At 44.2% G+C, this 26,308-nt stretch overlaps 1 protein-coding gene across 1 annotated transcript; it reads left to right on the top strand.

Moving 5' to 3' along the window:
* Positions 1-1,132: 1,132 nt before the first annotated feature.
* On the top strand, positions 1,133-19,496 carry plbd1a (phospholipase B domain containing 1a). The gene is made up of 11 exons (XM_053490501.1): positions 1,133-1,254; positions 2,447-2,669; positions 4,015-4,098; positions 4,486-4,627; positions 4,810-4,950; positions 14,757-14,901; positions 14,993-15,193; positions 16,847-16,987; positions 18,143-18,328; positions 18,660-18,766; positions 19,072-19,496. Exons 1-11 carry the CDS (start codon positions 1,191-1,193, stop codon positions 19,246-19,248), a joined length of 1,611 nt encoding a protein of 536 aa, XP_053346476.1. The 5' UTR covers positions 1,133-1,190; the 3' UTR covers positions 19,249-19,496.
* Positions 19,497-26,308: the final 6,812 nt, after the last annotated feature.

Genomic DNA, 26,308 nt, shown 5'->3' with positions numbered 1-26,308 from the left:
ATGGACTGAATTATGGACAGGATCCTACCTCCACAGTATATCGAGCTCTAATCCTAGCACTGATGTTAAGTTGTAGGTGATTACGCCATAACGCTCACACCAGAAGTCGTCCACCTTAGACACACATCTCTTAAAGTCTTACTTACTTACTCACCATCTTTACCACTTAATCAGTAGCGGCCGGTCAATAAGGGGCGCTGAGTTAGGCAGAGAAGAATGCTACTTTAATATGTAATTATTTAACATAATTATTTATTTTAATAATGAAATAAAGTAATTTAGTCATAATATTTTGCTGTATTTCTTAATATAACTTATTTACAATAAAAAAGAATCTAAACTGTATTCTAAACTGGGGGGGATCTGAAGCTGGCAGGGTACATCAGGGTACATCCTGGGTGCGGTTCCGATCCATCCATCACAGAGCACACACTCCCACAGCATAGGGAGGAAATCAGACTTCATCATTTCAACAATACTTTAGGGTCAACAGTACCAGGCAAAACTCTGGCCACACCTAATTCAGAGGGCCTTTAGTTATTTATTTTGTTGGTGTTTTTTTTTTTTTGTGATTTTGTTTAAAACTTCTTTAACAATATACTGGAGATTTTAAAATGAGTTGTTATTATAAGACATGAAGGTCTGGTGTTCTGGATCAGTTCCTACAAGAACAGTATCGTGTCGAGTGTGTTTGTAAAACCCATCAAGCTCCATGATGATGAAACTGTCTCTCATGAAGACCTTCCCAGGAGAACAAGACCAAAACTGAGCTCTGCTGCAGAGGAGAAGTTCATTTGGAGTCACCAGCCTCAGAAATCACCAATTAACAACCAGCACCTCAGATTAGAGCCGTTATGAAGCTTTACAGAGCAGAAGGAGCAGATAAACATCTCAATATCAACTGTTCAGAGGAGATTATTGTGTGTTTGGGATAATAAACGACCTTCAGTATTGTTTTACAGTGTAGAGAGAAATAAACATCAGGAACGACCATGGAGTTAGAATAAGGGGTGTACAAACTTTTGACTGGTTGTGTGTTTCCTCATAATGAGTTTAACACAATGATCTCTGAATATATCTTAAAACTTAAACCACGCCCCAGGAGGAGGTCTCTCACACACACACACACACACACACAGGGAATATTGCCTGTAAGAGTTTCACTTCTGTTCCTCTCCTGCAACACAACCATGTCTGGGGCTGAAGTGTGTGTGTTCACACTGCTGTGTGCTGTGACTGCACTGGGAGCTGAGTGTAAGTCTGACTGCACTTTACTTATCTCTGTTTCACTCACACTTAACTCCTGTGTGTGTGTGTGTGTGTGTGTTTAGTGAGAGACTGTTCTATAAGAGCTTTACATTTGCATACACAGGGCGTGTTCATGTTCCCCTCTCCTTCAGCAAGGACCATAGTTAATATTAACAACATACTGTTATAGCTCCACCTGATCCACTCTGTCTGCAACACACACACACACACACACACACACACACACTAGTGTGCACTGTTGCAGATCTCTACTCAAACTCTAGCAATGTGTTGTTAATTTTTTCCCCTTTACCAGTTCATTTCACTGCATTGATTTACATTATGAAGCAGAATGTCCCAGGAGTTTATAAGTTTAGATTTATCATGTTCCTGTGTATCAGTGTGTCCATGTGTCCGTGTTCTCAACCTTGTTCCTGGGGCACCACTGCCCTGTACTGTTTAGTGCTTTCTCTCTGTTCTACCAAACCCACACTTTAACCTGTGTGTGTGTGTGTGTCCATGTTGGTGTCATTCACTCACACACACACACACACACACACACACACACTCTCTCTCTCTCTCTCTCTCTCTCTCTCTCTCCAGCCTTGTTGTTCACATTGTGTGTATTTGAGACATGGCCGTGTAAGAAAACAGTTTCCATATATATCTCTATATATCTCTATCTCCTGATGTACATTGTCCTGTTTTTCCCACTCTTCCATCACCACTTCAATGAGTGAAAGGCTGCTGATTAGTTAAATCAGGTGTGCTGATGGCTGAGAAGGCAGGCCGTGGTCCTCCAGAAGTTACTAAAGAACCACTGCTTTATATTAAAGGCCGCGGACTGAATGTCACCGCCGCACAGATCTGGGAGTCTTTCATGATTCCAGAGGCGAAAGCAGAAGTTCCTTGGCAGTTTGAAAGAGGAAATTAGAAACCAGGCTAGTAGAAACTTTATCAGCTTCCTAAAATGGTGGTGAATAAGTTAGGATGGAAAAACAGAAGTGTCCTGTCTGGCCTGGGTGGAGTGTATGATTGGTACAGCAGGACTAAACCATGTTGTACATCATTTAGGTAGCTACTTTTGGATAGGAATAATAAAGTAATCTCAAATTTGCCCTGTTGCAGTGTGTTTGCTTGTAACTAACTCTCAGAGTGTAAAATCATTCCCACACCGCTCTCCCATCTTCCTCCCCAGCTGTGCATAAGGCCACCGTGTACTGGGACCCCAGCAGTAAGACGGTGCTCCTGAAGGACGGGGTTCTGGAAGACACAGGAGATGCCTACGGGTTCTATAACGACTCGTTCTCAGAGACGGGATGGGGCGTGCTGGAGATCAGAGCCGGGTATGGACAAACCCCAAGGGCTGACGACAAAACCTTCTTCCTGGCGGGATATCTGGAAGGGTTCCTGACCGCACGGTGAGAGCCATGTAACTCATCCCTGAACATGATGGATCGCTGGTGCAGGAGCCGCCTTGTTCAAGTGCAGTCAGAGAACCAGTGCAGAACTAATCTGGGATTTATATGGAATTATTATTGTAACCTGTAGATACACTGATTAGGTCACAGCAAGGTCTGAAATAGGTTTGGTTTAATCACATCCTTCTGTTCAGGGTACATTTGTAAGAGTATTTCAGGCATGAATATTAGTCAAAATGTAGGACTAGAGATGTCAGACATGGAGCTAGGTAAGTGACGATCCAGGAAACCATCCGAGCTTTAACGTAACAGTCCCAATGCTGCGAATGTCATTTTATAAAAACATGTATGAAAATATCAGAACTAGTCTAGACCTAAATGTCGATGGGTGTTAAGCCTGAAGCACACACAGCTGTGGAGGGTCCGTAGGAGCACATGAGATACTCTGAGAGGCTACAGACACTGAGACACAGCTATGACAATAACACTCAACTGGGATCAAATGAACACTTCAGCTCTAACCAGTACAAGAAGTGGGATTATCTGTAGACTGGGCGACAGACATCTAGTGTCCAGTGGCGGTATTGCAATATGAATCTCCAGACTTTGAGTTTGTCCTCCAGTCTGTGGAAGTGTAACACTGGCAACAACTCAAAGCAGAAGAGCATGTGGAATTACATGAACTCAGCAAAAACAATAAAAGATGTATTACACTTTGAATCCTACAGCATTTATAATGTGTGAATTGTTCGGCACTGCAGTTTATTGTGGTTGTATATTTCAAAGGAAAACCTAATTCAAGCATTTAAAATGTAATCGAAAAATACTTAATTTACTAAAAACTGAAACTACATTCCTGTTTGAAAATGTATTCAATTGTAAAAAATATCATCTTCATTATTTTTTTTTTAATTCACAAATTTGGGCTTCCTAAATTCTTTCTTCACATCTGGGACATCACATCTGGGACATCACATCTGGGACATCACAGGAGCTATGGAGGGCCGATTGCTGCAGTCTGTTCTGGATATAAAGTCTGTCCGTCCTGTTCCCTGGGCAGTCTACTACTTAGGGAGTTTGTTAAGTTTCCCTTGAGGAGTTTTGGCCCTGTTATACTTCCATATCAGTTCTGTAAACCCTTTGAGGTCAATCAGAAGTAAAGTAGACTGTAGTGTTTAAATACAGAGATTTTATTCAGCAGATTTTCTCCATAAAATGGGTTTAAAGTCAAAATTGTTTGCAGATGTGCTAAATCTCTAGATTATTATTATTATTATTATTATTATTATTATTATTAAGTACATATCTGAGTGTGTGTGTGAGTAGATGTCTGTGTGTCCTACAGGCAGATGAATGATCACTACACTAACATGTATCCTCAGCTCATTACCAAACCCAAAGTCCTGCAGGCCGTCAAGACCTTCATGTCGTAAGTGATTCTTCTCCTAATGATACACAATGATCCACCTACAGTACGCCATGATGTGTCGAGTCTGTGCTGAGGAGCCGGCAGTCTGTTGTGGGGTCAGAGGTAGCTCAGTGGTTAAGGCATTGGACTACGGTTCGGAAGATCCCAGGTTCAAACCCCACAACCACCAAGTTGTCACTGTTGGGCCCTTGAGCGCGGCCCTTAACCCTCAACTGCTCAGATGTGTAATGAGATAAAAATGTAAGTCGCTCTGGATAAGAGCGTCTGCTAAATGCCTAAATGTAAATGTTATGAGCTTCCAAACACAAACGGGTGGGGTTTCTTCCATTTGTCACCAATGTATCTGTAATTTACTGATGTGTGTGTGTGTGTGTGTGTGCGCATCAGTAAGCAAAGTGCCTGGTCTCGGGAGCAGGTGAAGCTAAATAAGACGTCTGATCCCCTGTGGGCTCACACAGGCTTCATCCTGTCCCAGCTGGATGGACTGCAGGCCGGAGCAGCCGAGTGGGCCAAACGCTCGGGGAAAAAGGTAAAAGAAAAACCGTCACATCACAACCGCTGGCCAGGTCACAGCACCAGGTAAAGCTGGAGTGTGACAATATGTATAAACACAGGGCAGGTGAATATCTTAATAATTAACGCCCTGTGTGTGTGTGTGTGTGTGTGTGTGTGTGTGTGTGTGTGTGTGTGTGTGTGTGTGTGTGTGTGTAGCCCCTGACACGCTTTGATGTGCAGCTCCTGAATGCAGTTGGAGATTTATTGGATTTGATACAAATGTTGGTTCCTGATGCCAAACCTTCACTTAAGGGCTTTAAAGAGCCACCGATGGGCCACTGTTCTGCCCTCATCAAGGTACATCATCCAAACACATGACGGCTCCACCTCACTGAGGTACACCTCACCACACTCGGTACATACTGTAGAACCGTACACCTCACTGAGGTACATCTCACCACACTCAGTACATACTGTAGAACCGTACACCTCACCACACTCAGTACATACTGTAGAACCGCTCCCCCTCACTGAGGTACACCTCACCACGCTCAGTACATACTGTAGAACCGTACACCTCACCACACTCAGTACATACTGTAGAACCGTACACCTCACCACACTCAGTACATACTGTAGAACCGTACACCTCACCACACTCAGTACATACTGTAGAACCTCTTCCCCTCACTGAGGTACACCTCACCACACTCAGTACATACTGTAGAACCGTACACCTCACCACACTCAGTACATACTGTAGAACCATACACCTCACCACGCTCAGTACATACTGTAGAACCGTACACCTCACCACACTCAGTACATACTGTAGAACCGTACACCTCACTGAGGTACATCTCACCACACTCAGTACATACTGTAGAACCGTACACCTCACCACACTCAGTACATACTGTAGAACCGTACACCTCACCACGTTCAGTACATACTGTAGAACCGTACACCTCACCACGCTCAGTACATACTGTAGAACCGTACACCTCACTGAGGTACACCTCACCACACTCAGTACATACTGTAGAACCGTACACCTCACCACACTCAGTACATACTGTAGAACCGTACACCTCACTGAGGTACACCTCACCACACTCAGTACATACTGTAGAACCGTACACCTCACCACACTCAGTACATACTGTAGAACCGTACACCTCACTGAGGTACACCTCACCACACTCAGTACATACTGTAGAATCGTACACCTCACCACACTCAGTACATACTGTAGAACCGTACACCTCACCACACTCAGTACATACTGTAGAACCGTACACCTCACCACACTCAGTACATACTGTAGAACCGTACACCTCACCACACTCAGTACATACTGTAGAACCGTACACCTCACCACACTCAGTACATACTGTAGAACCGTACACCTCACTGAGGTACACCTCACCACACTCAGTACATACTGTAGAATCGTACACCTCACCACACTCAGTACATACTGTAGAACCGTACACCTCACCACACTCAGTACATACTGTAGAACCGTACACCTCACTGAGGTACACCTCACCACACTCAGTACATACTGTAGAATCGTACACCTCACCACACTCAGTACATACTGTAGAACCGTACACCTCACTGAGGTACACCTCACCACACTCAGTACATACTGTAGAACCGTACACCTCACTGAGGTACACCTCACCACACTCAGTACATACTGTAGAACCGTACACCTCACTGAGGTACACCTCACCACACTCAGTACATACTGTAGAACCGTACACCTCACCACACTCAGTACATACTGTAGAACCGTACACCTCACCACACTCAGTACATACTGTAGAACCGTACACCTCACCACGCTCAGTACATACTGTAGAACCGTACACCTCACCACACTCAGTACATACTGTAGAACCGTACACCTCACCACACTCAGTACATACTGTAGAACCGTACACCTCACTGAGGTACACCTCACCACACTCAGTACATACTGTAGAATCGTACACCTCACCACACTCAGTACATACTGTAGAACCGTACACCTCACTGAGGTACACCTCACCACGCTCAGTACATACTGTAGAATCGTACACCTCACCACACTCAGTACATACTGTAGAACCGTACACCTCACCACACTCAGTACATACTGTAGAACCGTACACCTCACTGAGGTACACCTCACCACGCTCAGTACATACTGTAGAATCGTACACCTCACCACGCTCAGTACATACTGTAGAACCTCTCCACCTCACTGAGGTACACCTCACCACGCTCATTACATACTGTAGAACCGTACACCTCACTGAGGTACACCTCACCACACTCAGTACATACTGTAGAACCGTACACCTCACCACACTCAGTACATACTGTAGAACCTCTCCACCTCACTGAGGTACACCTCACCACACTCAGTACATACTGTAGAACCTCTCCACCTCACTGAGGTACACCTCACCACGCTCATTACATACTGTAGAACCGTACACCTCACTGAGGTACACCTCACCACGCTCAGTACATACTGTAGAACCTCTCCACCTCACTGAGGTACACCTCACCACACTCAGTACATACTGTAGAACCGTACACCTCACCACACTCAGTACATACTGTAGAACCTCTCCACCTCACTGAGGTACACCTCACCACACTCAGTACATACTGTAGAACCGTACACCTCACTGAGGTACACCTCACCACACTCAGTACATACTGTAGAACCGTACACCTCACTGAGGTACACCTCACCACACTCAGTACATACTGTAGAACCGTACACCTCACTGAGGTACACCTCACCACACTCAGTACATACTGTAGAACCGTACACCTCACCACACTCAGTACATACTGTAGAACCGTACACCTCACCACACTCAGTACATACTGTAGAACCGTACACCTCACCACGCTCAGTACATACTGTAGAACCGTACACCTCACCACACTCAGTACATACTGTAGAACCGTACACCTCACCACACTCAGTACATACTGTAGAACCGTACACCTCACTGAGGTACACCTCACCACACTCAGTACATACTGTAGAATCGTACACCTCACCACACTCAGTACATACTGTAGAACCGTACACCTCACTGAGGTACACCTCACCACGCTCAGTACATACTGTAGAATCGTACACCTCACCACACTCAGTACATACTGTAGAACCGTACACCTCACCACACTCAGTACATACTGTAGAACCGTACACCTCACTGAGGTACACCTCACCACGCTCAGTACATACTGTAGAATCGTACACCTCACCACGCTCAGTACATACTGTAGAACCTCTCCACCTCACTGAGGTACACCTCACCACGCTCATTACATACTGTAGAACCGTACACCTCACTGAGGTACACCTCACCACACTCAGTACATACTGTAGAACCGTACACCTCACCACACTCAGTACATACTGTAGAACCTCTCCACCTCACTGAGGTACACCTCACCACACTCAGTACATACTGTAGAACCTCTCCACCTCACTGAGGTACACCTCACCACGCTCATTACATACTGTAGAACCGTACACCTCACTGAGGTACACCTCACCACGCTCAGTACATACTGTAGAACCTCTCCACCTCACTGAGGTACACCTCACCACACTCAGTACATACTGTAGAACCGTACACCTCACCACACTCAGTACATACTGTAGAACCTCTCCACCTCACTGAGGTACACCTCACCACACTCAGTACATACTGTAGAACCGTACACCTCACTGAGGTACACCCCACCACGCTCAGTACATACTGTAGAACCGTACACCTCACCACACTCAGTACATACTGTAGAACCGTACACCTCACCACACTCAGTACATACTGTAGAACCGTACACCTCACTGAGGTACACCTCACCACGCTCAGTACATACTGTAGAATCGTACACCTCACCACACTCAGTACATACTGTAGAACCGTACACCTCACCACGCTCAGTACATACTGTAGAACCTCTCCACCTCACTGAGGTACACCTCACCACACTCAGTACATACTGTAGAACCGTACACCTCACCACACTCAGTACATACTGTAGAACCTCTCCACCTCACTGAGGTACACCTCACCACGCTCATTACATACTGTAGAACCGTACACCTCACTGAGGTACACCTCACCACACTCAGTACATACTGTAGAACCGTACACCTCACCACACTCAGTACATACTGTAGAACCTCTCCACCTCACTGAGGTACACCTCACCACACTCAGTACATACTGTAGAACCGTACACCTCACTGAGGTACACCTCACCACACTCAGTACATACTGTAGAACCTCTCCCCCTCACTGAGGTACACCTCACCACACTCAGTACATACTGCAGAACCTCTCCCCCTCACTGAGGTACACCTCACCACACTCAGTACATACTGCAGAACCTCTCCCCCTCACTGAGGTACACCTCACCACACTCAGTACATACTGTAGAACCGTACACCTCACTGAGGTACACCTCACCACGCTCATTACATACTGTAGAACCGTACACCTCACCACGCTCAGTACATACTGTAGAACCTCTCCACCTCACTGAGGTACACCTCACCACACTCAGTACATACTGTAGAACCGTACACCTCACCACACTCAGTACATACTGTAGAACCGTACACCTCACTGAGGTACACCTCACCACGCTCAGTACATACTGTAGAATCGTACACCTCACCACACTCAGTACATACTGTAGAACCGTACACCTCACCACGCTCAGTACATACTGTAGAACCTCTCCACCTCACTGAGGTACACCTCACCACACTCAGTACATACTGTAGAACCGTACACCTCACCACACTCAGTACATACTGTAGAACCTCTCCACCTCACTGAGGTACACCTCACCACACTCAGTACATACTGTAGAACCTCTCCACCTCACTGAGGTACACCTCACCACGCTCATTACATACTGTAGAACCGTACACCTCACTGAGGTACACCTCACCACGCTCATTACATACTGTAGAACCGTACACCTCACCACGCTCAGTACATACTGTAGAACCTCTCCACCTCACTGAGGTACACCTCACCACACTCAGTACATACTGTAGAACCGTACACCTCACCACACTCAGTACATACTGTAGAACCGTACACCTCACTGAGGTACACCTCACCACGCTCAGTACATACTGTAGAATCGTACACCTCACCACACTCAGTACATACTGTAGAACCGTACACCTCACTGAGGTACACCTCACCACGCTCATTACATACTGTAGAACCGTACACCTCACCACGCTCAGTACATACTGTAGAACCTCTCCACCTCACTGAGGTACACCTCACCACGCTCAGTACATACTGTAGAATCGTACACCTCACCACACTCAGTACATACTGTAGAACCGTACACCTCACCACGCTCAGTACATACTGTAGAACCTCTCCACCTCACTGAGGTACACCTCACCACACTCAGTACATACTGTAGAACCGTACACCTCACCACACTCAGTACATACTGTAGAACCTCTCCACCTCACTGAGGTACACCTCACCACACTCAGTACATACTGTAGAACCTCTCCACCTCACTGAGGTACACCTCACCACGCTCATTACATACTGTAGAACCGTACACCTCACTGAGGTACACCTCACCACACTCAGTACATACTGTAGAACCGTACACCTCACCACACTCAGTACATACTGTAGAACCTCTCCACCTCACTGAGGTACACCTCACCACACTCAGTACATACTGTAGAACCGTACACCTCACCACACTCAGTACATACTGTAGAACCTCTCCACCTCACTGAGGTACACCTCACCACGCTCATTACATACTGTAGAACCGTACACCTCACTGAGGTACACCTCACCACGCTCAGTACATACTGTAGAACCTCTCCACCTCACTGAGGTACACCTCACCACACTCAGTACATACTGTAGAACCGTACACCTCACCACACTCAGTACATACTGTAGAACCTCTCCACCTCACTGAGGTACACCTCACCACACTCAGTACATACTGTAGAACCGTACACCTCACTGAGGTACACCCCACCACGCTCAGTACATACTGTAGAACCGTACACCTCACCACACTCAGTACATACTGTAGAACCGTACACCTCACCACACTCAGTACATACTGTAGAACCGTACACCTCACTGAGGTACACCTCACCACGCTCAGTACATACTGTAGAATCGTACACCTCACCACACTCAGTACATACTGTAGAACCGTACACCTCACCACACTCAGTACATACTGTAGAACCTCTCCACCTCACTGAGGTACACCTCACCACACTCAGTACATACTGTAGAACCTCTCCACCTCACTGAGGTACACCTCACCACGCTCATTACATACTGTAGAACCGTACACCTCACTGAGGTACACCTCACCACGCTCAGTACATACTGTAGAACCTCTCCACCTCACTGAGGTACACCTCACCACACTCAGTACATACTGTAGAACCGTACACCTCACCACACTCAGTACATACTGTAGAACCTCTCCACCTCACTGAGGTACACCTCACCACACTCAGTACATACTGTAGAACCTCTCCACCTCACTGAGGTACACCTCACCACGCTCATTACATACTGTAGAACCGTACACCTCACTGAGGTACACCTCACCACGCTCATTACATACTGTAGAACCGTACACCTCACCACGCTCAGTACATACTGTAGAACCTCTCCACCTCACTGAGGTACACCTCACCACACTCAGTACATACTGTAGAACCGTACACCTCACCACACTCAGTACATACTGTAGAACCGTACACCTCACTGAGGTAGACCTCATCACGCTCAGTACATACTGTAGAATCGTACACCTCACCACACTCAGTACATACTGTAGAACCGTACACCTCACCACGCTCAGTACATACTGTAGAACCTCTCCACCTCACTGAGGTACACCTCACCACACTCAGTACATACTGTAGAACCGTACACCTCACCACACTCAGTACATACTGTAGAACCTCTCCACCTCACTGAGGTACACCTCACCACACTCAGTACATACTGTAGAACCTCTCCACCTCACTGAGGTACACCTCACCACGCTCATTACATACTGTAGAACCGTACACCTCACTGAGGTACACCTCACCACACTCAGTACATACTGTAGAACCGTACACCTCACCACACTCAGTACATACTGTAGAACCTCTCCACCTCACTGAGGTACACCTCACCACACTCAGTACATACTGTAGAACCTCTCCACCTCACTGAGGTACACCTCACCACGCTCATTACATACTGTAGAACCGTACACCTCACTGAGGTACACCTCACCACGCTCAGTACATACTGTAGAACCTCTCCACCTCACTGAGGTACACCTCACCACACTCAGTACATACTGTAGAACCGTACACCTCACCACACTCAGTACATACTGTAGAACCTCTCCACCTCACTGAGGTACACCTCACCACGCTCATTACATACTGTAGAACCGTACACCTCACTGAGGTACACCTCACCACACTCAGTACATACTGTAGAACCTCTCCACCTCACTGAGGTACACCTCACCACGCTCATTACATACTGTAGAACCGTACACCTCACCACGCTCAGTACATACTGTAGAACCTCTCCACCTCACTGAGGTACACCTCACCACGCTCATTACATACTGTAGAACCGTACACCTCACCACACTCAGTACATACTGTAGAACCTCTCCCCTTCACTGAGGTACACCTCACCACACTCAGTACATACTGTAGAACCGTACACCTCACCACGCTCAGTACATACTGTAGAACCGTACACCTCACCACGCTCAGTACATACTGTAGAACCGCTCCCCCTCACTGAGGTACACCTCACCACACTCAGTACATAGTGTAGAACCGCTCCCCCTCACTGAGGTACACCTCACCACACTCAGTACATACTGTAGAACCGTACACCTCACCACACTCAGTACATACTGTAGAACCTCTCCACCTCACTGAGGTACACCTCACCACGCTCATTACATACTGTAGAACCGTACACCTCACTGAGGTACACCTCACCACGCTCAGTACATACTGTAGAACCTCTCCACCTCACTGAGGTACACCTCACCACACTCAGTACATACTGTAGAACCGTACACCTCACCACACTCAGTACATACTGTAGAACCTCTCCACCTCACTGAGGTACACCTCACCACACTCAGTACATACTGTAGAACCGTACACCTCACTGAGGTACACCCCACCACGCTCAGTACATACTGTAGAACCGTACACCTCACCACACTCAGTACATACTGTAGAACCGTACACCTCACCACACTCAGTACATACTGTAGAACCGTACACCTCACTGAGGTACACCTCACCACGCTCAGTACATACTGTAGAATCGTACACCTCACCACACTCAGTACATACTGTAGAACCGTACACCTCACCACACTCAGTACATACTGTAGAACCTCTCCACCTCACTGAGGTACACCTCACCACACTCAGTACATACTGTAGAACCTCTCCACCTCACTGAGGTACACCTCACCACGCTCATTACATACTGTAGAACCGTACACCTCACTGAGGTACACCTCACCACGCTCAGTACATACTGTAGAACCTCTCCACCTCACTGAGGTACACCTCACCACACTCAGTACATACTGTAGAACCGTACACCTCACCACACTCAGTACATACTGTAGAACCTCTCCACCTCACTGAGGTACACCTCACCACACTCAGTACATACTGTAGAACCTCTCCACCTCACTGAGGTACACCTCACCACGCTCATTACATACTGTAGAACCGTACACCTCACTGAGGTACACCTCACCACGCTCATTACATACTGTAGAACCGTACACCTCACCACGCTCAGTACATACTGTAGAACCTCTCCACCTCACTGAGGTACACCTCACCACACTCAGTACATACTGTAGAACCGTACACCTCACCACACTCAGTACATACTGTAGAACCGTACACCTCACTGAGGTAGACCTCATCACGCTCAGTACATACTGTAGAATCGTACACCTCACCACACTCAGTACATACTGTAGAACCGTACACCTCACCACACTCAGTACATACTGTAGAACCTCTCCACCTCACTGAGGTACACCTCACCACGCTCATTACATACTGTAGAACCGTACACCTCACTGAGGTACACCTCACCACACTCAGTACATACTGTAGAACCTCTCCACCTCACTGAGGTACACCTCACCACGCTCATTACATACTGTAGAACCGTACACCTCACCACGCTCAGTACATACTGTAGAACCTCTCCACCTCACTGAGGTACACCTCACCACGCTCATTACATACTGTAGAACCGTACACCTCACCACACTCAGTACATACTGTAGAACCTCTCCCCTTCACTGAGGTACACCTCACCACACTCAGTACATACTGTAGAACCGTACACCTCACCACGCTCAGTACATACTGTAGAACCGTACACCTCACCACGCTCAGTACATACTGTAGAACCGCTCCCCCTCACTGAGGTACACCTCACCACACTCAGTACATAGTGTAGAACCGCTCCCCCTCACTGAGGTACACCTCACCACACTCAGTACATACTGTAGAACCGTACACCTCACCACACTCAGTACATACTGTAGAACCGTACACCTCACCACACTCAGTACATACTGTAGAACCGTACACCTCACCACACTCAGTACATACTGTAGAACCGTACACCTCACCACACTCAGTACATACTGTAGAACCGTACACCTCACCACACTCAGTACATACTGTAGAACCGTACACCTCACCACACTCTCATACTGTAGAACCTCTCCCCCTCACTGAGGTACACCTCACCACACTCAGTACATACTGTAGAACTGCCTCCCTTTGCCAAGCCACATGAGCTCTATACAAAGAACCACTAGGTTCACAGTAAGGCTTCTTCCACAGTTCCACCCTATCCTTAAGGCTCATACTGTAGAACCTCTCCTCTCACCAAGGTGTGTGCTGTGTACATAGAACTGCCGTGTCCCAAAAAAATATCATGTGCTTCAATTGTATTACAATAGGTCATTGTTTTTCTTTATTACTGAAGAGTGCGTGTGCGCGTGTGTGTGTGTGTGGGTTTGTGCAGATGTTACCAGGTTATGAGAACCTGTTGTTTGGTCACTCCAGCTGGTACGTTTACGCAGCCACCATGCGCATCTTCAAACACTGGGACTTTAAAGTGCAGGAACCACACACTGCTACTGGAAAACTCTCCTTCAGCAGCTACCCTGGTGTGTGTATGCATCCACACACACACACACACACACACACACACACAGTTGTCTTTGTATGCGAGTCTGATGTGTGTTTGATGTGCTGCAGGTTTCCTGGTGTCTCTGGATGATTTCTACCTGTTGGGCAGTGGACTGATGATGACTCAGACTACCAACAATGTCTTTAACCAGTCGCTGTACCAGCTGGTCACTCCCTCCAGTCTGTTCTCCTGGCAAAGAGTCCGGCTAGCCCACGCCCTCGCACACACTGGCCAAAAGTGGGCAGAGATATTCTCCCGCTTCAACTCTGGTCAGGAAACACATGCTCACACACACACACACGGAGCTAGAGGCCATGGGGGTCATGTGTAGTCTAGGTCTAGTGTTGATTCTGTCTCAATACTGCAGTGTGTGGGGAAAGGAGAGAGAGAGAGAGAGAGAGAGAAAGAGAGAGAGAGAGAGAGAGAGAGAGAGAGAGACAGCAAGGGGGGTAACAGAGATGGTTATATAAAGAGAAACGCTGGCTCTAGTAGATAGATCGATGGATGGATCGTCAGGTGCAGATAAATATACAGTATATAGAAATATACAGATACAATATTGATGATTTTATTCCATAAAAGGAACATCATTCCAACAGTCACACATGGTGGTGGTAGTGTGGTGTTCTGGAGCTTTGCAGTTACTTTCTCCCATAGGGCCAGGCAGAATGGGACAACCTTTTTTCTTAATAAATAAAATTGTCAATTAAAAAATGCATTTTGTATAACTCGGGTTATTGTTGTGTAACATTACAGTTTGTTTGAAGACCTCGATCAGTTAAGTGTGACAAATACAGTACAGGCCAAAAGTTTGGACACACCTTCTCATTCAATGTGTTTTCTTTATTTTCATGACCATTTACATTGGTAGATTCTCACTGAAGGCATCAAAACTATGAATGAACACATGTGGAGTTATGGACTTAACAAAAAAAGGTGAAAAAACTGAAAGCATGTTTTATATTCTAGTTTCTTCAGAATAGCCACCCTTTGCTCTGATTACAGCTTTGCACACTCTTGGCATTCTCTCAATGAGCTTCAAGAGATAGTCACCTGAAATGGTTTTCCAACAGTCTTGAAGGAGTTCCCAGAGGTGTTTAGCACTTGTTGGCCCCTTTGCCTTCACTCTGTGGTCCAGCTCACCCCAAACCATCTCGATTAGGTTTACATTTACATTTGCATTTGGGCATTTGGCAGACGCTCTTATCCAGGGCGACTTACATTTTTATCTCATTACACATCTGAGCAGTTGAGGGTTAAGGGCCGCGCTCAAGGGCCCAACAGTGGCAACTTGATGGTTGTGGGGTTTGAACCTGGGATCTTCCGAACCGTAGTCCAATGCCTTAACCACTGAGCTACCCCTGGCCAGGTTCAGGTCCGGTGACTGTGGAGACCTTTTTTTGTTAAGTACATAACTCCCCATGTGTTCATTCATAGTTTTGATGCCTTCAGTGAGAATCTACTAATGTAACTGGTCATAAAAAAATAAAGAAAACACATTGACAGATAGATGAGAAGGTGTGTCCAAACTTATGGCCTGTACTGTATGCAAAAGAAAAAAAAAAACAGAAGAAATACTTTTTTATGGCATTGTACTTAAACAGAATGGTTGCTAGATAGTGTTATGTGAGGAGGTGGACAGACTGGTAGATATTTAAAAGACAGATGAGCAGATAGACAAATTTAAAGCCAAGTAGATATGAGTGTAGATTAACACACACAGGTGGACACTTAATATAAGGAAAGACTAATGGAAATGTTCTTATATGTTCAATAACTTTTATGTTGTCGAGGTTAAACATGCTGTCTGACTTAATGGTCTGTTTTTCTGTCTGTCTGTCATTATCTCACATTCCACACTGTCTGACTGCCATCCGTACCATGATGCCTGAATGTCCTGTCTCGTCTCACTGTTCCCTCAGGGACGTATAATAATCAGTACATGGTGGTGGATGTGAGTAAAGTATCCCTGGGCTCGAGACTTGATGATGGAGCTCTGACCATAGTGGAGCAGATTCCAGGCCTGGTGGAATATTCGGATCAAACGGAGGCTTTGCGCTTTGGTGAGGTTCCATTTAACTACGAAAGTTAAACATAAAATCAATATCAGGATATGCCTGTGATCATTTCGTGAACATGCTCCTCTACTTCAACATGCTTAATCTAAAATATGTCTCAGGAAAGGCCAGAGGTGGGGGGGGTGCATAAACAAGAGGGACATGGCATGGTACAATGGGAAAGATTACAGAATGCTCAGGTGATAATGCTCAGTAAAGACCTTAGCATACTAAAAAAAAATATGTTTAAATGGGAAGCAGGAAGTTTAAAGGATGCTCAGATGGAAAAGATTGTGGAATTCTGATAGGTAATAAGGGTCAGCATCTCCACTTCTGACGCCTTAGTTTCCAGCCAGGGTGGATTGTCCTCTTCAGGTTGGAAGTGAGATCCTTCCTCATGTGGAGGAGTTTTTTTCCCCCCCAGTGCTTAATCACAGATGAAGGTAAATTGGAGCAAAGGATTGACAGTCAGATCAGTACAGCATCAGTAGTACACCAATCCATTGTAGTGAAGAGATAGCTGAGACCAAAGGCAAAGTTTTCAAATTTTTTTGGTCAATCTTTGTTCCAAACTTTACCTATGGTCATGATTGCCATGTAGTGATGGAAAGATTGAGATGTGGATACAAGCAGCAGAAATGAGGTTTCTCTGCATGGTGGCTGGGCTCAGCCTGTGAGACAAGGTTAGGATCTCAGACATCTAGGGGGAACTCAAGGTAGAGCTGTTGATCCATCACATTGAAAGGAGCCAGCTGAGGTGGTTCAAGTATGTGGTAAGGATGCCTCCTAGACACCTACCTAGGGAGGTGTTTTAGGCATGTCCGACAGGGAGGAGACCCCAGTGCAGACACAGAACTGGAAGGAGAGATTACATCTCTAATCTGGCCTGCAAGCACCTGGGACTCCCTGAGTGTGAAGAGGTGGCTAGGGAGGGGGAGGTCTGGAAAAATGGTGGAGAAGCTCTTAATGGGAATGGGTACAGGATTCTAAAATATGAGTGGTTACATATAGCTGGTTGGGAAAAGCCAAACATTTCACCTAGCTCAGTGTCTGAGAGTAATAAAAGAGACATTGACATTGTTGTATTGGTTTTGTATTGTATTGTTGTTGTTGTTGTATTTTTCTAATAATGTTTTGTTTGTAATAAACAATGTCCTGCAGGTTACTGGCCATCCTACAATGTTCCATTCCACCAGAAGATCTATGCTCTGAGTGGTTATGAGCAGATGTGGATCGAGTACGGAGAAGATTTCTCCTACCAACTCTGTCCTCGAGCCAAGATCTTCCGCCGGGATCAAGCATCTGTCATCGACCTGCCATCACTCAAACACATCCTGAGATACAATGGTTCTCTCTCTTTTTCTTCCTTTCTCTCTCTTTCTCTCGCGCTTGCTCTCTTTATCTGTACATGTACTCATGTCTTTCAGTCTGCTTACCACTTATTCTGCATTTCATTCCTGAGCAAGTGTCAACATTTTGTTCTTAAAAAGGAAATAATACGAAAAGAACATTATAATCTGAATATGTTTAGTATCCTTTATCCATGTTTACTTACCATAGACATCCCTGTAACCCTACAACATCTTAGTGTAGGTAAACATCCCATAATAATTACCACTATAAGCATTTGCACATGGTTTCCTGTGGTGGATAAATAGACATTCTGTTCTGTTAATAGACTATAAGAAAGATCCTTACTCTAAGGGTGACGCCTGTAAGTCCATCTGCTGTCGTGGCGACCTGCGCGAGTCCAACCCCACTCCTGAAGGATGTTATGACACCAAGGTTAGAGTGGATAAATAATAATAATTATTATTAGAATTAACGAAAAACTGCTAAGTCTTTATGCAGCAGTAATGTTTGGTCTGCTGGATCAGTGTCAGTAATATACTGATGTTATAAAGCAGATTCAGGAATAATTTTCTATCATGTCATAGTGACATCTGGTGGTGAAATAATGGTACTACCTTTACATTATTGATGCACAGCTACTATACTGATTATATAAAACTCCTGTTCATTCAACAGTCTCCTACTCACAGTCTGTCATTCTGCCCCCCATACCCCTCTTACCCCCTACACTCATCTAGGTGACTGACCTGCATATGGCTCAACAGTTTGAGTCTGAGGCTCTGAATGGTCCGAGCACAGAGGGCGGTCTTCCTCCTTTCACTTGGGATGCATTTAACAGTACGACGCACCAGGGTCTGCCACGCCTGTATAACTACACGTTCATCACCATGCACCCGGTGCTGTTCAAGCCCTGAGCTGGACATGTGGGGCAGGAAGAGATCGACAACCAACGGATATGTTTATCTGTCCTGCTCTACTGCTGTGTGTTATCCTGCTGCAATGAAAAGAGCCAAAGTGTGTGTCCGTGCTAGTTCTTGTGAAATCTGCTGTTTTTTAAAATCTATTTCTTAATGCAGAATGATCAGAATTGCGGCTTTGGTTTAAAGTTGAATTTTGATATTTCTCATAACTTTGATCAGTAAAAATTAATCATTTGAAATCACTACCTGTGGGTTTTTATTAGTTAAAGTAAACTACAAGAGAAAGACCAGTATGGACCCTAAACAATTCAATTCAATTCAATTTTATTTGTATAGCGTTTTTAACAATAGTCATTGCCGCAAAGCAGCTTTACACAATCAAAAGAATTATTTAAGTTTGTATGAAATGTGAATTTGTATGAATCAAAATGGTCAGTTTGTCCCTGGTGAGCAAGCCGAGGGCGACAGTGGCAAGGAAAAACTCCCTGAGATGGTAATAGGAAGAAACCTTGAGAGGAACCAGACTCAACAGGGAACCCATCCTCATTTGGGTGAAACAGAAAGCAGTAAATGATCTGCATTTATACAGTGTGTAGGGTGGGAGGCAGTTCAGCTATAATAGCTGATGTTAATTGATGTTAATATGGAGTCCAGGTAGTTATTGAAGACCCAGGTAGACTTGTAAGAAGTTCCAGTCATGAACTATCGAACTGTCAAGTCCCCAGAGAAACAGTTGCCAACACCAGTCAAGGCCAGAACCATTTTCTAGGTAGAGAGAATCATTCCCAGACACCAGACGCATCCCAGAGAGACACACGGGGCATCCATGTGACGAGATCTTCAGCCAGAAGCGGGGCACCAGGATGGGTCAGACAGGTCCGGAGGGCAGAGGGAGTCTGGATCACTGGCAGCTCAGGAACGACATGTGTAGCTCGACAGAGAGAGAGAGAAAGAGTGAAAGGGGGGGACAGGAGGAGAGAGGAAAAAGAAAGAGGGGGGGAAAGAGAAGAAGAGGAGAGATGGCAGTTAGGTATGGTCACAGTCACACAATGTATAATGTGAATGTATATTAACTGTAGAGTGCGAACACATGAGAGTTGACCAGTGGCGCCCCCTTAAGGCCTTCACTCGAGCTGTTCTATAACAGCTCTACATAATATTTCCACAGTATTCTTGTCACATGTTCATTATTGCATCACTTTTGCATAAACATTCCAATTGCTAAAGAACCTTTAAAAGTCCGCTGATACTACGTGGCTTACGCCATGCAACTGTATAAAGGTACAAAGTGAAGATTAATTAACTAAATAGCTGGTTGGATTTTGCAGTAGAGTTAGTGGACGTTTTCCTCCACTAGGTGTCTCTTCACCTGCACCAGGAACATTTAGTTCATTTAGATATTTAAAAATATTAGACTGAAAGATGGAAATCTGTGAATCAGTGTGGATTTATGATTAAATTTAGAGACAGGTGTACAGTATATTCGCTGAGAATCAAATGTTTATAAAAGCAAATGCTGTTGGATTTATTAAAGCCAAAGGTCAACTGTATGTTTAGTTCATTTAGCTTTATTTAAAGGATGGATGACTTCAGTTTAACAGCACCAGCTCATTCATCTGTTCCTGGTGGTTTAATAAAGCTAGGGTGTATCTGTTAACCCTCGGGTTCATGGAAGTGCGTCTGCTTTAAAAGAGCTCACAGTTTGGAAGTTTACTGAAGGACCGAGTGTGAAAGGCAGGGTTCACTACTGGGTTTAATCTCATACCCTACTGATCCCTCGTCCATAACAGCTCATAACCTACTGATACTGATTTCCTCAGGTAGGTTTGTTCAATTATTAAGTAAAGACTCGGCTTTGAATAGGTGTTTTATTGACATGACTGTTTTAGCAATGTTACTAAAGCAGATTAAAACACGTCACATCTAAATAATGATGCGTTTACAAATCCATCCTGCTTCAGAACTCCCACTTCACCACCCAGTATCCCCTCACCGTAATCCACATCCTGGGTTCTGTAAAACCGATTGGTGTTGATGTCCAGAGTCAAAATGCTGTATATACAGTGGTGTTCAAAATAATAGCAGTGCGTTGAAAAAAAGTGAGTCAAGCTCCATATCCATATAATAACTTTTAATTTAAATCACATAAATGCATTGGACTCCCTGCAGGTTCTATTCTGAATCTCAACATGAAGAGAAATGTGACAAATGTATTATTAGTTTAATGTAAGTGAAGAAAAACAAATATTAGTCTGTTCAAAATAATAGCAGTGTGGAGTTCAATTAGAGAGGTAAAATTATTCAGAAAAAACAGCCGTCAAACAAGTTCCCCTTATTTAAGGATAAATGCAGTAAAGGTTGTCCTGTGCATTTCTCTCTGAAAATCAGAGTAAAATGGGTCGTCCAGACATCGTTCAGAACAACAGCGTACTTTGATTCAAAAGTTGATTAGAGATGGGAAACATACAACAAAGTGCAGAAGGTCCAGAGGCTGCTCTGCTGAAATGATCCCAAATCATTTTTACGCTTTAAAATGGAGACCAAAACCAGAAACTGTACACCACTGTAAATAAAACTGAAGTGAATTTGATGGGATTAAACCCCTCACACTGCGGTTATTTATTATCTGAATCCTGCTGCAGTCATGCTGATGAGTCAGAGCATTGATGAAGCACAGGTCGTAAAGTGTACAGGTTGTGATAAATGGATGGAGTATGGAGTTTATAAAATTATACTTCTATTTATTCCCCGTAACTGTTATGTCCTTCCTGTTCACACGTTCACTCCATCACCCCCCTCTCTCTCTCTCTCTCTCTGTCTCTCCATCTCTCCCTCCAGGGACCACCTCGGTGATTCATATGTTCCTACCTTCCTAAAAGCAGAAGTGAAACGTTCTCTTGTCACTCTCTCTCTTTCCTCCGTCTACGTCCTTTTCTGTGTCTGCTTTTGTTCGTGATGTACAGTTTTAGTCTGTACCTGAGTGAACACCTTTCTTTTGGAGCATTAGCATTAGCATTAGCAGTGTTCACGGGTGATGGATAAACAGCAGTGTCCTCCTGGATATGTCCGGGATTCTCTGCTGAAGGTCTGCATGATACAGAAAGCCGTCACTGGTGAGTAACGTCTGATCCTCATACAGCTGCTGTCTCAATTAAATAAAACAGTACAGGATGGTGAGGTTCAGCGTAGAAACGAAAACACACACATACACTTCTTCTTAATTAAGTTTAGAAAAACACCAAAACAATCTATAGAACATTTGGAAGATCAAAAGTTTAGAGATATAATGCAAATGAAATGAGTAATGACATACAGCAAGAGAGAAATATTACCAGATAGAACAATAATTCATATGTGGTCAGAGAGAGAGAGAGAGAGAAAGAGAGAATAATGATTTTGAAAGAGTTGAATAGAATTAAGCTGTGTGTGATTAAAATGTCACATGGTCAGCACATGGTCCTGGAAAAAAACCCAGAATTTGCTGAGGAACAGACTGAAACACACAGCATCGAAAAAGACCAAGGAGTTATCAAAAAGTCCAGGAAAAGAATCCTTCAGGGTTTGGACATTTAAACTTCTACTACTATTATTACTAATAAGAAGAATATGAATAAGAAAAACCCTTCATAGGGCACTTTTTGCAAATTCAAAACACTTTCATGACACTTTACAAGACTTCTTTTACTTATATTATTTTTTAAAATCATTATTGTCATTTTTTATGTTGGAAATCAAAGTAAACTTACCAGTATTCACCCAGCCCAGTATCACCCCCCCCCCACCACCACCACGAAAAAAAGGTATTAACTTTAAAAATTTGAAAAAAGAAAGAATTTTAGGTTTTAGGTACTGTTTCTGCCACTGACATGATACTGATATGTTTTCAGCAAATAAAAAAAAAAAATGTTAAACTTAAATCCATTACATACAAAATCTGTTATTACTATTGGGAAAGAAAAAGACACCACTTTGGAAAAGAAATATACACGGTGGTCAAGAGGGGCACTACAAAGTGGACAGGGGAACTATGGTTGTGATGCTGCCAACACCATGCTTCTGGGTATGGTGTTCTCAGGGTGATGAGAAGTGCCGGGCTCTGTTGAGGTTTTAGTTCCACACAAATTCTTCAATGTGGTGAACACTGCTGATCCATTTGCTTACAGACAGGATGGCATTTATTCAGGAAGATACAGACATAGATAAATACACAGAAAGACAGGCTGTCTGCAGATTTACCAATGCTCACAAGGAAAGTGCAACAACAGATCATAGTCACATACACTTACCTAAAGGATAATTAGGAACACCATACTAATATGGTGTTTGACCCCCTTTCGCCTTCAGAACTGCCTTAATTCTACGTGGCATTGATTCAACAAGGTGCTGAAAGCATCCTTTAGAAATGTTGGCCCATACTGATAGGATAGCATCTTGCAGTTGATGGAGATTTGTGGGATGCACATCCAGGGCACGAAGCTCCCGTTCCACCACATCCCAAAGATGCTCTATTGGGTTGAGATCTGGTGACTGTGGGGGCCATTTTAGTACAGTGACCTCATTGTCATGTTCAAGAAACCAATTTGAAATGATTTGAGCTTTGTGACATGGTGCATTATCCTGCTGGAAGTAGCCATCAGAGGATGGTACATGATGGTCATAAAGGGATGGACATGGTCAGAAACAATGCTCAGGTAGCCCGTGGCATTTAAACGACGCCCAATTGGCACTAAGGGGCCTAAAGTGTGCCAAGAAAACATCCCCCACACCATTACACCACCACCAGCAGCCTGCACAGTGGTAACAAGGCATGATGGATCCATGTTCTCATTCTGTTTACGCTAAATTCTGACTCTACCATTTGAACTGAAATCGAGACTCATCAGACCAGGCTACATTTTTCTAGTCTTCAACTGTCCAATTTTGGTGAACTCAAATTGTAGCCTCTTTGGTACCCGGTGGGGTCTTCTGCTGTTGTAGCCCATCCGTCTCAAGGTTGTGTGTGTTGTGGCTTCACAAATGCTTTGCTGCATACCTCGGTTGTAACGAGTGGTTATTTCAGTCAAAGTTGCTCTTCTATCAGCTTGAATCAGTCGGCAACTCGTCTGACACCAACAACCATGCCACGCTCAAAATTGCTTAAATCACCTTTCTTTCCCATTCTGACATTCAGTTTGGAGTTCAGGAGATTGTCTTGACCAGGACCACACCCCTAAATGCATTGAAGCAACTGCCATGTGATTGGTTGATTAGATAATTGCATTAATGAGAAATTGAACAGGTGTTCCTAATAATCCTTTAGATGAGTGTATATAAGTGATCTTAAATACATTATTTAAACAAGACTAATTTTATTATTATTATTATTGCAGAGGCTGGGATGGTGATGAGTACAGTTCCTCCAGTTCAGTGCTGGAATGTTGCTGTGTGGATCAGTGTGTGTGTCATTGTTGTTCTGAGCTGCTTACTGCTGGTCCTGCTTCTCTGGCTCATCATCTACAGACAATGCACACGTGGTAAAGGGCAGGACACACATGCATGCACACACATACACACACGTAGACAAAAACACTCACTCACTCTGCAGTGCATGTCAATATAAGGCGAGGCGTTTATCCAGCATCTATTTTTAGTGATGTCATAAGTTGTGGTTGGTTTAAAAAGGTCCTGACCCCAAACACACACACATTTAGATAAGTTTCTGTTCCTCTTTTAGGGAGGTCCTCAGGGATGCCCATTGTACAAGACAAATGTGTATCACACAGAGAGAGAGAGAGAGAGAGAGAGAGAGAGAGAGAGAAACAACAACAATGTAGGCATCAATCAGATACAATACCAGTCAAAAGTTTGGGCACACCTTCTTATTCAGTAAGTTTGGAATTGAGTAATTAAGTAAACAAACAGTCAGTTGTTATTATAAGACATGAAAGTCAGCTGTTCTGGATCAGTTCCTACAAGAACAGTATCGTGTGGAGTGTGTTTGTAAAACCCATCAAGCTCCATGATGATGAAACTGTCTCATGAAGACCTTCCCAGGAGAACAAGACCAAAACTGAGCTCTGCTGCAAAGGAGAAGTTCATTTAGAGTCACCAGCCTCAGAAATCACCAATTAACAACCAGCACCTCAGATTAGAGCCGTTATGAAGCTTTACAGAGCAGAAGGAGCAGATAAACATCTCAATATCAACTGTTCAGAGGAGATTATTGTGTGTTTGGGATAATAAACACCTTCAGTATTGTTTTACAGTGTAGAGAGAAATAAAGATCAGGAACGAGCATGGGGTTAGAATAAGGGGTGTACAAACTTTTGACTGATAGTATGGCCAAACCCAGATGTGCTACACTGATAGACATTTTTTAAGCACTTTCTATTTGTTTTTTAACCAGACTGTTGGTGACTAAAATAGTTTTAATCACTTTTTATATTATAAAAACACAACAAGGTGTTTATAACTTCAGGTGACAGTTTCCAAAGCAATTACTTTAATTATATTGGTGACTTACCTCTTCATGTTCCTGTTTAACCAGTGTTTATGGTAAGGAAGTTTCTACTTGGTGTTTTTACTTATAATATTTTTTTCCATGCTGCTGAATCGAGTGGAGCTGATTAATATAAACATTAACACTGACACTGTTTAACATTCTCATGTAATTGTAATTAGGTTTTTACATCATTAACTCAAGAACATCTGGACAACATGGTTCTTGGCATCTAAAATTATTGTGATTGAATTACACTGGAATAATGTTATATGAATGACCCCAAAACAACGTTGCAAATTCAACCCCAAAACCTTTACTGAAAGCAATTCAATTCAATTTTATTTGTGTAGTGCTTTTAACAATTGCCATTGTCCCAAAGCAGCTTTACACAATCAAAAGAATTATTTAAGCATGCATGCTGTGTGCTGTAAGTTGCTAGTGCTAGTGAAATTTTTGGTGCGAGTGCTAGTGATCCAAACAACAAGAGGCAAAGAAATGAAACATCAGGATATTAAACAACATAAAGATGGAAAATAAGTAAATGATATTCCTGATTGCTCAGATTTATGAATG

The sequence above is a fragment of the Clarias gariepinus genome, chromosome 28 (genome assembly GCF_024256425.1).
Source record: "Clarias gariepinus isolate MV-2021 ecotype Netherlands chromosome 28, CGAR_prim_01v2, whole genome shotgun sequence".
Taxonomy (NCBI): Eukaryota; Metazoa; Chordata; class Actinopteri; order Siluriformes; family Clariidae; genus Clarias; species Clarias gariepinus.
Note: the sequence above shows the minus strand (reverse complement) of the source record. Positions and strands in the feature narration are given on the sequence as shown.

What these genes read in the sequence shown, in the direction of transcription:
- plbd1a (XM_053490501.1), top strand. Translation starts at nt 1,191, where the DNA reads ATGTCTGGGGCTGAAGTGTGTGTGTTCACACTGCTGTGTGCTGTGACT. An exon ending in ATTCTCCCGCTTCAACTCTG is followed by an intron (nt 15,194 to 16,846) that starts GTCAGGAAACAC and finishes CTGTTCCCTCAG; the next exon opens with GGACGTATAATAATCAGTAC. An exon ending in AACGGAGGCTTTGCGCTTTG is followed by an intron (nt 16,988 to 18,142) that starts GTGAGGTTCCAT and finishes AATGTCCTGCAG; the next exon opens with GTTACTGGCCATCCTACAAT.